General features: G+C 44.9%; 1 protein-coding gene across 6 annotated transcripts in view; it reads left to right on the forward strand.

Annotated features, from left to right (window-relative positions):
- The first annotated feature begins 955 nt into the window (after positions 1–955).
- GMIP (GEM interacting protein) overlaps positions 956–15,913 on the forward strand; it is a 48,482-nt gene continuing 33,524 nt past the window's right edge. For 4 of the 6 annotated variants that reach the window (XM_050924767.1, XM_050924768.1, XM_050924770.1 and 1 more), the window contains exon 1: positions 3,651–3,861. In XM_050924767.1, coding sequence (XP_050780724.1) covers positions 3,840–3,861 — 22 coding nt within the window. In that variant the 5' untranslated portion in view covers positions 3,651–3,839. Of the gene's footprint in view, positions 1,096–3,650; positions 3,862–15,913 lie in introns of those variants that run through there. The other 2 variants (XM_050924769.1, XM_050924772.1) reach the window with 1 other exon arrangement.

The raw sequence follows: 15,913 nt of genomic DNA on the forward strand, positions 1-15,913 counted from the left end.
CAAATGTTGAGGTTTAGGCTTATCTTGTGCAGATGATGCCTAAGCAGCTGGTGAGCAGCAACACACATGTATCCAGCCAAGCCCTTCCATAACTTGTAACCTGGCTTTTCATGCTCTTTCTCCTTCTGCTGTTTGCACTGACGTAAACCAGGAGAAACTCCTTTGAAGTCAATATAGTATCTCCAGTGTGCATGTGAGGAGATTCAGACCCATAATGTCACCTAGATTTTTTTTTATTACCAGTATATAAACAATTCCAAACCCCAAAGAACATGACAGACATTTCTGTAGCTGTATAATAATGAACACACAAAGTTCACATAGGACTGAAAAATTTCAAGCCAAAAGGTAATTTTCTTTTTAGGTTATATATTTATAAAAGATAGGTGTTTAGGATGGAAATGCTGCCGCAGCCTTAGGTCTCATAAGTCCTCCAGCAATGCTATAATCCTGAGTCTTTGTGGGTAGTGTATGTGGTAGGAGAGACAGGGTTCTGTACTTGTGGTTAAGAGGCTGCCACAGGAACAATGATGCAGCTGCAGTGAGAATTCTAAGGGACTGTATTACCATAGCAATTGGCAGAGAGGGGTGAAAGGAAAATCATGCTTCTTGTGGCTTCTGTGAACCACAAGCAACAAAAATTCTGGAGTTCTTGCGACAGCTGCTTTTCCAACCAGCATTGTACATTGTCACAATGACTCTGGATCAGGCTTCCCACCCAGGAATTTAGTTACTGTATTGGTCTTGAAGAGACAACCCAATGAGAGAGGGATCACAAGATTGAGTCAGAACAAGGAAGAAGGCTGATGAGTTAGAGGAAATTAAATGTTTTGTGTCCACAGTTCTGCATTTTAAACCACAGAAACTTGTCAACACCACTTACCCTAAAGCTCGCAACCAATAACGTTCATGCTCATAGCTGCAGGGTGCTCTTTTATACCCACCCAGAAACAGCCACATGAATAGAAATAAGTGAGCAGCTCTGAACTTCTTCATCGGGTCTGGTTACCTCATCACGCAGGTGGCATATAGCCTGCCTACTATGGAAAGTGGAGAAGCGATTGGTTCTAGCATGTATTACTCATGGGAGCACAGGTAATAAGTCCCTTAATTTCCTTAGTCTGACAACCCCGAGTTCTGAGGTTCAGCTATCAATTCATATTCACGAGGAAAGCTAAAAAAACAGAGTATTTATTATTGTGATTCAAACACCTTTGAACCTGGGATGCTGTCATGGCCTGCTGTGAGCAAGCAGAGCCATGAGGTTTGAGGTGAAGGCTGCTGATCACGTGTTGATGCACATGGTCGTCAGCAGCCAGGCCTTGCTGAAAGATTATGGAGGGGTAGTTTCATAGTCCTTGGTGCAGCAAGTTCAGCAGCCAGGACATTAGTTGGTGGGAGGAGCAGGGGCAGCTCTAGACATTTTGCTGCCCCAAGCATGGCGTCATGCCGTGGGGGGCGCTCTGCTGCTCGCCGGTCCCGCGGCTCTGGTGGTCCTCCCGCAGGCATGCCTGCGGAGGGTCTTCTGGAGCCACGGGACCACCGGACCCTCCGCAGGCACGCCTGCGGGAGGTCCACCAAAGCCGCGGGACCAGCGGACCCTCCACAGGCATGCCACCGAAGGCATCCTGCCTGCCTCCCTGCCAGCGACTGGCAGAGCGCCCCCTGCGGCATGCTGCCCCAAGCACACGCTTGGCGTGCTGGGGCCTAGAGCCACCCCTGGGGAGGAGGGTAATCAGTGCATAGGCAAGGGTCAGGGGCAGTCTGGTTAGCGTAGGTAGCAGGCAGATCCAGGTTTGGGCATGTCAGGATAGTGTACAACCAGGTCAGAAGACTGGTTTGGATAACAGGAGTTTGTTCTCCAGGGGGTCTGGGCAGCAACCAGCCTAGGAGACTAGTTGCTCAGACAAAAGGTGGTGCAGGAACAGGAAGCTGTAAAATTAAGTGGTGTCCGGTCAGTTTGCTGTCATCTGACCCAACTGAGTCAGCAGATGTAGCCACGGGTTGTGAAATATTGGCTGCAGTTCTCAAGTCCAACCCTGCAGTGGTGTGAAGGTATGGCTATCACTCACCAGTGCTGCAGACCTGTGTTTGCAATCTGTGGCACCTGACAGAGGCTGAAGTTATAGGCAAGAGCCTTTCTCTGGTTATATAGAGCAAACAACTGTGTCTTTTATAAATAATTATTTGTAAGTCAATGAAAGAAAATGAATTGTTTCACTGGCAAGCATGAGAGACTTGTGTTTATGCCATGAGCCTGGTTCACCTTTCTATTATGATCAGTAATTGCAGAGGAAGCCACTGACGTTTACTCTGACTGTAGGGTGAACCCTAGAGTTCACAACTTACTTTATGTAGATAAATCCATAGTTTTTGAATAAATGTGTCTTACGTTTCCTGTGTCACTGGTTTTCAAACATATAAGTGTTTCTGTGAGATTCATAGGTTTTAAGACCAGAAGGGACCTTTGTGATCATCTAGTCTGACCTCCTGCATCACAAAGATCGTAGAATTCCACCCAGTGATTCTTGCATTAAGCCCAATAGCTTGCTAATGATCTAGAGCATGTCTATTAGGAAGACATCCAGTCCTGATGTAAAGACTTAAAGCGAAGCTTAGTTGTCTTCAAGATGGGTTTCAATCTGAGAAACCTCCTCATGGGTCTTAGGGTGTGTCTACACTTTGAGCTGGGAATTACACTCTCAACTCGAGGAGACATACCCACACTAGCTCCACTTGAGCAAGTATTCTAAAAATAGAGTATGGCTGAAGTGCCATGAGCAGCAGGAGCGGCTTGCTCCTTCAGGTATATGCCTAGAGTGTACATGCCTAGCTTGGACAGGTACATACTTGGGGTGGCTAGCCACTCCTGCTGCTTGAGCCATAGTGGCTAGCCTATTTTTAGTGTGCTAGCTCAACTGGAGTTAGTGTGGGTGTGTCTCTTTGAGCTGGTAATTATACCCCCAGCTTGCAGTGTAAACTTACCCTAAGAAATACTGACTCGAGCAAGGAGCAGATTGTGTCATATTAGAGGTGAGCTGGGGAAACCAGAGCTCAATTTTGAAAAAACTTGGTCAGGTTTGGGTTTTGCAAAACCAAAATCTTGAGGGATGGGGCGGGGAGTGTCTCAGTTCCAGTTTGTCCGAACCACCAAAAAATGGAACAAGAGGTTCAGATAAGTGTGGGGTTTTGGTCAATTTCTACTATTCTCCTGCTGTCCCAAACCAATCCCTCTTCTCTTGGTGTGACTGAATATATTATTCTGGAATAAGTGCTGCTACATGGTGCTCTGCTGAAATATTTTAAGAAGAGTCTTTTAAACCAATGGCCACATTCACTGTGCATCTAGTACCACTTGCATGTTCCCACATAAATGTGCACAGACTCATATACCCCAGGAGTTTGGAATTGTGGGTTATGTTTTCCTGGGGTGACAGTGAAGGTTATCTGTATACAAGAACTCAGAACAGTGAGAGTTTGTGCTGCTGTAGGCACTGAAGCCAACGGAGTTGTAAAATGGGCCCTTCTTTGTTGCTCACAGACAGATCTGAATGTATGCAAACTGCACGATCAAACAAATGTACACTGCAGACAGTTTCCTTACACGGAAATGTGTCTGCAGGAAGTAGATTGGTTAAAGCGGCTGCACTTAGACCAGGGCTTCTCTGTCAATTCTCTTAGCATGCGACTCATATGGACTCTCTGGATAACCTGATAACATCAGAATTGGTCAAGGATTTGTGTTTTATTCAGCTTGGCTGCGATTCAGAGCTGGGTAAATTGGGACCCTGCTGCTTTCAGACCAAAACACAGAAGACCAAAACACAGAAGACCCAGTCATGGGAGACCCTGAACCAAGTGGTATGTGATGGCATTTGAAATAACTTTGTGAAGTTTTTATAATGTAAGTTCTATGGGATAGGGGCCATCTCTTGTGTCAGTCTGAAATGCCTAGCAGGCTGTGGTAGATCAATTGTAAACTAACATTCCCGTGTCTTTGCCTTTTCACGAAGACCTGGCCTGTTCCATGCGCTTTAATACAGCTCTTTCTTTCCGCCAGATGCAGCTGTTGGTTAGTTGTAGTGGAAACTAGACTCTTGTAAGAGAAAAGAATGCAGAGCCTCCATTGTCAGGAGTCACGGGCTCCAGAGTTCTCTCTGAGAATGTGGATGTGTCTCCTGCAGTACACAGTGCCACTCTTCTGGGTTGAGGTTCTTCAAACTTTTTTTGTTGTAACCCCTATTTTTAAGAGTCTCTTCCTCAGCAATAAACATGCTCAGGCCCAATGGCATTTTCCTATTTTCAATAGTGCAGAAATAACCAGTTCAAGGTTTCACCATGCTTTTTTCTAACTAAAAAAAAAAAAATAAGCCAGCTTTGTTTACCAAACACAACACTCCAGGTGACTTCCCATTCAGGGAGACAAAGTTTTGCTAATTGGAGAGAGAGAGAAAAGAATGGAACAATTACCTTATTTTTATTTTGCAAACAGGCGATTGCACACGTGCTCAATTTCCACCATTAAAGATTTCAGCAGCATTTTGAGCCTATAGCGACTTTTTGACCATTAATAGTATGAAGAGATCTTTAGGGTGAAAAAAAATGCTCCTTGTGGTATAACATGCTAGTATTGCTGATTGTTGTTATTTGAGGGTGAGGGGTGTGTGTGTGTTGCTTTTACTAGAGAGGAGCAGTTCTGCCTGATGGGAAACGGCCTGAAAATGCCAAGTCTGTCACAAGTATTTGATTCAACATTAGCCAGCAACCCAGTGTCATTCCATGCAACTGAAAGCCTGACCCAAATAGTTTTGGAAAGAGAGGGAGTTTAGTGGTTGCAGCAGGAGGTGGGGAGTTAGGACTCCTGGGTTCTATTACAATATCTGCAGCTGACTCTGTGATGCCTTGAATGTCTCATGTCACCTCTCTCTCTGCCTCAACTTCCCAGTTTGCAAAACTGGGTTAATTATACTGACCACAGGTACTGGGAGTCATATAGGGACCTTGATAGGTAAGATCTCATGGGGGGGGGGGTTGTGAGTCTAAGTTCATTAACATTCGTAAAGCATTTTGAATACCTCAGTAAAGGGCAGAGTACTATGATGTAGTATTGACATTACTCTGGGTACTGCACATTAGCTGTGTTACCTATCTTTTGACCAAGTTGCCTGCTTTTTGAATTTCTGCAGAACTGTTCAATATTTCTCTGTATTACACCCATATCTGTCATCGTGGCCTCTCCCCAGAGGCTTGGGACCTAAGGGTATCTTAAAAGGGCTGTCTCCTTCCTGGAACTGGAGTAAAATTTTGTCTAATAATTTTTTTTTCTATATTATACTCATGTCAGGTATCTCACCCCTTGTTGACAAAGTTTGACTTTGCCAGTCCTCTGTTTCCTATCAGTTATGTATGATTTGCTTTAGTGCTTTTGCTTGGGGTGATGCACACATGAAAGTAGGTGGAGAATGTGAGAAATACGGAGGAGATTGTAGGAAATGGTCCTGTGTCTGTAAAACAGTTTGGTTCTGACTTTTCCAAGAAATCTGTGAAGCATTGTGTTGTAAGGTTTCAGAGTACCAGCCGTGTTACTATGTATCTGCAAGAAGAACAGAAGTACTTGTGGCACCTTAGAGACTAACAAATTTATTTGAGCATAAGCTTTCATGGGCTACAGCCCCACTTCATCGGATGCATATAGTGGCGCGCGCGCACACACACACACACACACACACACACACACACACACACACACACACACACACACACACACACACACACACACACACACACACACACACACACACACCCACCCACCCACCATGAAACAATGGGTGTTACCATACACACTATAAGGACAGTGATCAATTAAGGTGAGCTATTATCAGCAGGAGAGAAAAAGAGCCGCCCTTAGGCATACGCAGCATACACGGCTGCATAGGGCACATGAAAATTTGGGGCACGATTCCCCTCGCAGGCCGCAACTGGAATCCTCTCTTCTCCAGCCCCACCCCCATGCTGGGCTGACAGGCTTCTCCCTGGCCCTACCAGACCAGCTGAGGACTCCAGTCTCAGGCTCTGCCACCCCAGCGAGCTCAGAGTAGCATGGCCGGTCAGTGGCAGCACAGCGGCCTGGCCCACCGCCACCCAGAGCGGCGTCCCTCCCTGGACCTGGCCTGCCTGCACCACTTGGTCTCGGTGGGGGCCAGGTTGGGGCCAGGACAGGAGGAGGGCAACTTCGATGTGAGTCAGCGGGAGGGGCAGGGGGAGACAGGCCTCACGGGGGAAGGCAGGAGGGACTTGAAGTGACAGTGTGCTCATGTCTCTCTCTCTCTCTCACACACACACACACACACACACACACACACACACCCTGGCGCTCACACCCACATACACTCACGAGTCACAGTCCCCCAATGCAGTGTGTCTCACACACACACAAACACACACACACTTGTATTATTATTGTTATTACTGCTTGGTACTTCCTGTCAAAATGCTCGTGGTGACCCAGGAGCGGCTAGGGGCTGCAGGAGGGCCATAGGCTCTGGCAAGATGCAGCCCCCATGTGACAGCACAAAGCCCACCATGAGCCACTGCCGCAGCATCTGTTATGTACAAGCTCGGTGTGTGTCAGTAAAGGGGGGGGGGGGGGCTTTGCCCTCTCGACACACTGAGGTAAGAGGCTCTGTCTGGGGAGCATAGGGCCACCAGTTTAATAATACTGTGTAGGGCCCCAAAAATCCTAAGGAGGGTCCTGTTTGTCTCCTCTCTGAACTTCAACTCAGTCTTCCCTCTGACAAGTGGCAGCTTGAGCTGCTTTTTCTGTTAATAATAGGACGATGAGGTGCGAGAAGATGTCTAGGTTACCGAAAATAGAGACGTTTTCACAGAGGAGTGTAGCAGGACTTGAGAGAGCTTCAGACTAGTTTATTTGGTCAAATTTGGATCAGACTCTGCAGTGCAAACAGTGGACTTTGAGTTACTGCCCCGAGATTCATATATCCTTATGTGGAGAACAGCTTCAGTTCCCAGTGATACTTAAAAGATGAACATGGACTGAGAACTGAGGCCCTGTGCAGTTGGAGTGCTTGGGCCAGCTCTGCAAACTGTATTGCAGCCAAAGGGAAAAGTGATCTGTTAGATAATAATAGTTCTTTGCGGCTGTGATCAGTATCAAGAGCAGGGAAAGAGGCAGGCACCACTGGGAATTCCTGCAGCAGCCACAGACTCTGGAAGGCTGGTACCAAACCAAAGAATCAGCTGTTCTAGGGTTTGAGAAAACGCACTTACTGTGAAATGAGGCGTCAGTGGCTGAAAGGGAAATGGTGCTTCTGCCATTCTGCAGAGCAACAACTTCTCCTTCTAAAAATATCCATACTGCTCTGCACACCCACTACTGGGGGAGCCTACCTTTGCCACAACAAGAACAAATGGAGAACAAGGCTAGTGGGCCTTTTGCAGGGTCGACATAGATCAGATGACTCTTGGTCTAGTTATCTCTGGAGGCCAGGAGAGTGACAGGCCTTTGCTCACTCTAGCTCTTGAGAGTTGGACAGCTGTGCCCCTGCATTAGCCTAACACAGCAGTCCCCTTTCTTGAGCCTGCATGTTGCAAACCAATATGCAGAGTTGGTACTGGAAGGGTTTCATTACTGTCTCAGTCACAGTGATGGAGCAGACTAGGGGTGCCAGGGGTCCAATTTTGCACCGAGCTCTGCATGCTGCTCCCACCCTGAGCACTGGCTCCACACTCCTATTGGTCGGGACCCACAGCCAATGGGACCCAGGGGTGGTACCTGTAGGTGAGAGCAGCGCACAGAGCCTCCTGGCCCCCTCGCCTAGGAACCAGACATGCTCGCTGCTTCCAGGGTGCAGCATGGAGCCAGGACAGACAGGGAACCTGCCTTAGCCCTGCTGCGCCACTGACTGGGAGCTTCCCCGTGGTAAGCCTGTGCCTCAACCCGCTGACTCAGCCCTGAGCCCCCCACCCAAACCCGGAGCCCTCTCCTGCACCCCAAACCCCTCACCCCAACCCCCTTCCCCAGCCCAGAGCCCCCTCCTATACCCTGAATGTGCAAGAATATACTAGATAATAGGGATGCTAGAAACTTCACAAATCTACTTCAGCCTTCTGCATCAGGCATGAAAGACCTTTCTTCCCCATAAACTTATTTAACTTCTCCATGAAGGCCCTCACTGCACCATGATCCCTCTGCTACCACACTGCTGCACTCCCTGATCATCCTCCTGATGTGTCTGTTTCCCAACTATAAAAGAGGGATAATTATTTCCCTGCCTCACATGAGGGTTATGGGGTTAAGTAATATTTGTGAAGGGCTTTGGGGGCCTCAGATGGAAGGTATCACAGAAAAGTAACACATTATCATTCTAGTATCTAAATGACATTTATCCTGTTTCACCCTTATCCCACTATTCTTTTTCCCAGAACAAGTATTCTTTGTGAAAAATTATTCCTCCTCTTCTTCTTTGGTACTGACCAGTGTGTTTGTTTACTTATACAGTGTTAAGATCTCTCATAAGACTCAAGGTAGTTTATGGCTACACATATTAATGGATTAGTAGTACCAGTACCTAGGAGTTACAGTAATGGACAAGTTTCAGAGTAGCAGCCCTGTTAGTCTGTATCAGCAAAAAGAAGATGAGTACTTGTGGCACCTTAGAGACTAAAATTTATTTGAGCATAAGCTTTCATGGGCTAAAACCCACTTCGTCGGATTCATGCAGTGGAAAATACAGTAGGAAGATTACACACACACACACACACACACACACACACACACACACACACACACACCATGAAACAATGGGTGTTACCATACACACTCTGATGAGAGTGATCTGTTAAGGTGAGCTATTACCAGCAGGAGGAGAAAAAGTTTTTTCTTAACACCTTAATCACTCTTGTTATAGTGTGTATGGTAACACTCGTTATTTCATGTTTTGTGTGTGTGTGTGTATATATCTATATATCTTCCTACTGTATTTTCCACTGCATGCATCCACTGAAGTGGGTTCTAGCCCACAAAAGCTTATGCTCAAATAAATTTGTTAGTCTCTAAGGTGCCACAAGTACTCCTGTTCTTTTTAGTAATGGACAAGAGGCCTATTGTACTAAGTACTGTGCAAACACAGAACCAGGCAGTCCTGGCCCCAAAGAGGTTACAATAAGAGACAAAAGGTGAATAAAAACATACGGACGTGGAAGTGCTAGAAAGCAGCAAGACAATATTGGTCAGTAGCCTCAATGCACCCATTGCGTTAACTGTTGTCAATTTTTTTTGTAGGCTTACAGTAAAGGAGTTTTAAAGAGTGATTTGAAGTATAATGAAGTAGCTTTGCAGATGTTTCTGAGGAGCTACTTCAAATTATGAGGGGCAACATGGGAGAAAGCATGAAGATGACGTTTGAAAATTTAACAAGTGGCTAATTGAAGCTGGCACCATGGGGCAACTGGAGGTGGGAACTGACATCTTGATAGCAAGAGAGAGACGATCAGAGAAATATAGGGCTGGAAGGAACCTCAAGAAGTCATCTAGTCCATTCCCCTGTGTTGAAAAAGGACTAAGTATATCTAGACCCATCCCGACAGGTGTTTATCTAACCTGTTCTTTAAAACTACCACATGATAGGGATTTCACAGCCTCTCTAGGACAGCTGTTCAAATGCTTAATTATCCTTAGTTAGAAAGGATAATGGTTAACCTAAATCTTCCTTGCTGTAAAGCCAATTCCTTCTGAGCCTACCCTTGACCCTGGAGATTGATCACTGTTCTCTTAACAACAACCATATAACGTAAAACTTGTATAGTGTCTCCTCAGTCTTCTTCTGTAGACCAAGCATGCCCAATTCTTTCCACCTTTTCCCATAGGTCATGTTTTCTAAGCCTCTTATAATTTTGTTGTTCTCCTCTGGATTCTCTCCAATTTATTCACATCTTTCTTAAAGTGCGATTCTCAAAACTGGACACAGCACTCCAGCTAAGACCTCACCAGTGCCAAAGAGAAAGGAACAATTACCTTCCATGTCTTACATGTAACACTCCTGTTAATACATCCAGAATGACATTTGCCTTTTTTGCAACAGTGGACTGTGACTGGTGATGGGCCATGAAGAGCCTTGAAAGTTAACACAAGTAGCTTATGTTTAAATGGGTGAAGTTCCTTTATCAGGGATCCCTGAGGCATGTAAATAGATTGGTCTGGAAGTTTTTGGAAAGTGTAGGGGATAATTTCCTGGTGCAAGTGCTGGAGGAACCAACTAGGGGCAGAGCTCTTCTTGACCTGCTGTTCAAACAGGGAAGAATTATAGGGGAAGCAAAAGTGGATGGGAACCTGGGAGGCAGTGACCATGAGATGGTCGAGTTCAGGATCCTGACACAAGGAAGAAAGGAGAGCAGCAGAATATGGACTCTGGACTTCAGAAAAGCAGACTTTGATTCCCTCAGGGAACTGATGGACAGGATCCCCTGGGAGAATAACATGAAAGACAAAGGAGTGCAGGAGAGCTGGCTGTATTTTAGAGAATCCTTATGGAGGTTGCAGGAACAAACCATCCCGATGTGTAGAAAGAATAGTAAATAGGCAGGCGACCAGCTTGGCTTAACAGTGAAATCCTTGCTGATCTTAAACACAAAAGAAGCTTACAAGAAGTGGAAGATTGGACAAATGACCAGGGAGGAGTATAAAAATATTGCTCAACCATACAGGAGTGAAATCAGGAAGGCCAAATCACACTTGGAGTTGCAGCTAGCAAGAGATGGTAAGAGTAACAAGAAGGGTTTCTACAGGTATGTTAGCAACAAGAAAACAAAAGTCAAGGAAAGTGTGGACCCCTTACTAAATGAGGGAGGCAGCCTAGTGACAGAGGATGTGGAAAAAGCTAATGTAGTCAATGCTTTTTTTTGCCTCTGTCTCACGAACAAGGTCAGCTCCCAGACTGCTGCACTGGGCAGCACAGTATGGGGAGAAGGTGACCAGCTCTCTGAAGAAAGAAGTGGTTTTGGACTATTTAGAAAAGCTGGACGAGCAGAGGTCCATGGGGCTGGATGCGCTGCATCCGAGAGTACTAAAGGAGTTGGCGGATGTGAATGCAGAGCCATTGGCCATTATCTTTGAAAACTCTTGGTATTCAGGGGAGGTCCCAGATGGCTGGAAAAAGGTTAACGTAGTGCTCATCTTTAAAAAAGGGAAGGAGGAGGATCCGGGGAACTACAGGCCAGTCAGCCTCACCTGAGTCCTTGGAAAAATCATGGAGCAAGTCCTCAAGGAATCAATTCTGAAGCACTTTGAGGAGAGGAAAGTGATCAGAAACAGTCAGCATGGATTCACCAAGGGCAAGTCATGCCTGACTAACCTAATTGCCTTCTATGACAAGATAACTGGCTCTGTGGATGAGGGGAAAGCAGTGGATGTGTTATTCCTTGACTTTAGCAAAGTTTTTGATACAGTCTCCCACAGTATTCTTGCCAACCAGTTAAAGAAGTATAGGCGGGATGAATGGACTATAAGGTGGCTAGAAAGCTGGCTAGATTGTCGGGTTCAACGGGTAGTGATCAATGGCTCCATGTCTCGTTGGCAACCAGTATTAAGTGGAGTGCCCCAAGGGTCGGTCCTGGGGCCGGTTTTGTTCAATATCTTCATTAATGATCTGGAGGATGGCGTGGATTGCACCCTGAGCAAGTTTGCCGACGACACTAAACTGGGAGGAGTGGTAGATACGCTGGAGGGTAGGGCTAGGATACAGAGGGACCTAGACAAATTAGAGGATTGGGCCAAAAGAAATCTGATGAGGTTCAACAAGGACAAGTGCAGAATCCTGTATTTAAGACGGAAGAATTCCATGCACGGCAATAGACTAGGGACCGAATGGCTAGGCAGCAGTTCTGCAGAAAAGGACCTAGGGGTTACAGTGGATGAGAAGCTGGATCTGCGTCAGTGTGCCCTTGTTGCCAAGAGGGCTAATGGCATTTTGGGCTGCATAATTAGGGGCATTGCCAGCAGATCGAGGGATGTGATCATTCCCCTCTATTCGACATTGGTGAGGCTTCATCTGGAGTATGGATCCAGTTTTGGGCCCCATTCTACAAGAAGGATGTGGAAAAATTGAGGAGTGGGGGAAAAGAGTCCAGCAGAAGGCAACAAAAATGATTAAGGGGCTGGAACATATGATTTATGAGGAGAGACTGAGGGAACTGGAATTGTTTAGTCTGCAGAAGAGAAGAACGAGGGGGGATTTGATAGCTGCTTTCAACTACCTGAAAGGGAGTTTCAAAGGGGATGGATCTAGACTATTCTCAGTGGTACCAGATGACAGAACAAGGAGCAATGGTCTCAAGTTGCAGTGGGGGAGATCTAGGTTGGATAAAAAACTTTCACTAGGAGGGTGGTGAAGCACTGGAATGGGTTACCTAGGGAGGTGGTGGAATCCTCTTCCTTAGAGGTTTTTAAGGTCAGACTTGACAAAACCCTGGCTGGGATGATTTAGTTGGGGATTGGTCCTGTTTTGAGCAGGGGGTTGGACTAGATGACCTCCTGAGGTCCCTTCCAACCCTGATATTCTATGATTCTATGTGCTGAAAGGCCACTTGGAGGCTGACAGCAGGTCAAGACAGATAGTCCCTTTCTTATCCAATAGCAATGCCTATCTGTATCCCTTTTAATGAATGATTTGAGTACACAACAGATTGCTTAATGGAGCTGGCATTTGCTAGGACAGGAAAATGTCTTAAATCCAATTTCTTTCTGCTTTAAATTGAAATTTTAATGTTAAATACAGTGAAGGAACCTGAGTGACTGAGGCTATTTCTATTTTATATTCCCTTGCAATCAATCCTCACTTTCAAAAGCATAATCTATAATTTTGCCCATCACCATTGTAGATCACACACTGATGAATCACTTCCTCCTGTTTTACAGTATCTTTTATATCTACAACTCTGTAAATAAAGGAGAAAGGAAGGTGACCACTCAAGAAAAAACAAGACTAATTAGGATGTTAGATTCCTAAAGACAGCTTGTGACTAATTTTTCCAATTTCAGATGATTTGTTAGATATGTTGTGCCTCACTTTATGAAGTGACTATTTCTCCCAGAATGCCAAAATCAGAAAAGAGGCCTTTTAACTTGTCTGTCACTTCTGGTTGTATTCACTGATGCTTCTAGTTCTACATGCAGGGCCAGTGAAACAGGTGGAACTGCAGGATCTCAGTGCTTGGATGAGATGGTGTTTGGAGGAGGGATTTAGGTTTATTAGGAACTGGGGAATCTTTTGGGACAGGACGAGCTATATAGGAAGCATGGGCTCGACCTAAACCAAAATGGAACCAGATTACAACTTTTTAATTGTACATGCCAGCAAAGGGGTTTTTAAACTAAGGGCTGGAGGAAAGTGGACAGGTATGGAGGAAGCACATGGTTTGGACACATCTCTGGAGGATTTATTAAAGGGAATACTGTATATCCTAGTAAAAAGGAGAGGATAGAAGTTGATAAAGTGCAATAGGAAGTGATGCAACAATCAAACAAAAATGAGTTCCTGTCAGTTATGTCACATGAAAGCAGACAACTAAATATTGACAAATTTTATAAGTGCTTATATACAAATGCAAGAAGTCTAAATACTAAGATGGATGAACTGGAGTGCCTGGTATTAAAATGAAGATATTGCTACAATTGGCATCACAGAAACTTGGTGGAATGAATAAACAATGGGACACGGTAATACCATGGCACAAAATATATAGGACTGAGTAGGTCACACGGATGGGGCAGTGGCACTATTTTTGAAAGAAAGCATAGAGTCAAATATAATAAAAATCTTAATTAAATCTAAACAGTACCAAAGAATCTTATGGATAGAAATTCCATGCTTGAAAACAAGGGTATAGCAGTAGGAATATACTGCCAACCACCTGACCAGCATGGTGATGGTGAAATGCTAGGAAGAGTAGAGACTACAAAAACATAAAACCCAATAATGGGGGTTTTAACTCTCCCCATATTGACTGGGCACATGTCACCTCAGGACGAGATACAGAGAAAATTTCTATCAGAGGGGTAGCCGTGTTAGTCTGGATCTGTAAAAGCAGCAAAGAATCCCGTGGCACCTTATAGACTAACCGACGTTTTGGAGCATGAGCTTTCGTGGGTGAATACCCACTTCGTCAGATGCATGTAGTGGAAATTTCCAGAGGCAGGTATATATATGCAGGCAAGCTAGAGATAATGAGGATGAGGCCCTGTTCTAGCAGCTGAGGTGTGAAAACCAAGGGAGGAGAAACTAGTTCTGTAATTGGCAAGCCATTCACAGTCTTTGTTTAATCCTGAGCTGATGGTGTCAAATTTGCAGATGAGCTGAAGCTCAGCAGTTTCTCTTTGAAGTCTGGTCCTGAAGTTTTTTTGCTGCAGGATGGCCACCTTAAGGTCTGCTATAGTGTGGCCAGGGAGGTTGAAGTGTTCTCCTACAGGTTTTTTGTATATTGCCATTCCTAATATCGGATTTGTGTCCGTTTATCCTTTTCCATAGCAACTGTCCAGTTTGGCCGATGTACATTGCAGAGGGACATTGCTGGCATATGATGGCGTATATTACATTGGTGGACGTGCAGGTGAATGAACCGGTTTGTTGCATGGATTGGTTCCTGAGCTTCCTGCCAACCTGAAACATATTCTTACCAGTAACTGCACATCGCACCATAGTAACTCTAGCTCAGGAACCAATCCATGCAACAAACCTCGATGCCAACTCTGCCCACATATCTACACCAGCGATACCATCACAGGACCTAACCAGATCAGCCACACCATCACCGGTTCATTCACCTACATTTCTAGACACCATTAATAACTGCTTTTTGGATCAGCTAGTTCTGAAACACACATGGGTACAGGCCATTCTTGATTTAGTCGTAGTCCAAGAGGTGACTATAGCTTAAGTGCTTGCTAATAGCTTCCATAATGTAATTAAATTTAACATCCTTGTAGAGGGGAAATAGCAAAGAAACCCACCACAGTAGCATTTTACTTAAAATGGGAACTACACAAAAACAAGGAGGCAAGTTAAGGTGGAAATTTAAAAGGAACAGTCACAAGAGTGAAATGGCTGCAAGCTGTATGAAAACTATTTAAAAACACCACAATAGAGTCTCAGACTAACTGTATACCCCAAATTAAAAAAAAAAAAGGTAAGAGGGCCAAAAAATGCCACTAGGGCTAAACAGAGCAAAGAGATGGTTAGAGACAAAAAGACACTTGAAAAATTAGAAGTCAAATCCTACTGAGGAAAATAAAAAGGAGCATGAACATTGGCAAGTCAAATATAATTAGGAAGGCCAAAAAGAATTTGAAGAGCAACTAGTAAGATACAAACTAACAGCAACATTTTTGTTAAGTACATCAGAAGCAGGAAGCCTGTCTAACAGGCAGTGGGGCCAGTGGACAATTGAGGTGCTAAAGGAGCACTCAAGGAAGACAAGGCTGTTGCAGAGAAGCTACATGAATTCTTTGCATTGGTCTTCATAGCAGAGGATATGAGGGAGACTCATACCTGGTCCATTCATTTTAGGTGACAAATCTGAGGAACTATCCCAGGTTGATAAGTGAGAGGAGATTTTGGAGCAAATTGATAAACCAAACAGTAATAAATCACCAGGACCAGCTGGTATTCACCCAACAGTTCTGAAGGAACTCATATGAAGTTGCAGAACAACTAACCATGGTACGTAACCTGTCACTTAAATCAGACTCTGTATCACATGCCTGGCAGATAGCTAATGTGTTACTGATTTTAAAAAAAAAAAACAAAAAAAACTCCAGAGGTGTTCCTGGCAATTACAGGCCAGTAAGCCTAACTGCTGTACCAGTCAAATTAGTTCAAACTGTAGTAAAGAATAGAATCAG

The sequence above is a fragment of the Gopherus flavomarginatus genome, chromosome 16 (genome assembly GCF_025201925.1).
Source record: "Gopherus flavomarginatus isolate rGopFla2 chromosome 16, rGopFla2.mat.asm, whole genome shotgun sequence".
In the NCBI taxonomy this organism is placed as follows: Eukaryota; Metazoa; Chordata; order Testudines; family Testudinidae; genus Gopherus; species Gopherus flavomarginatus.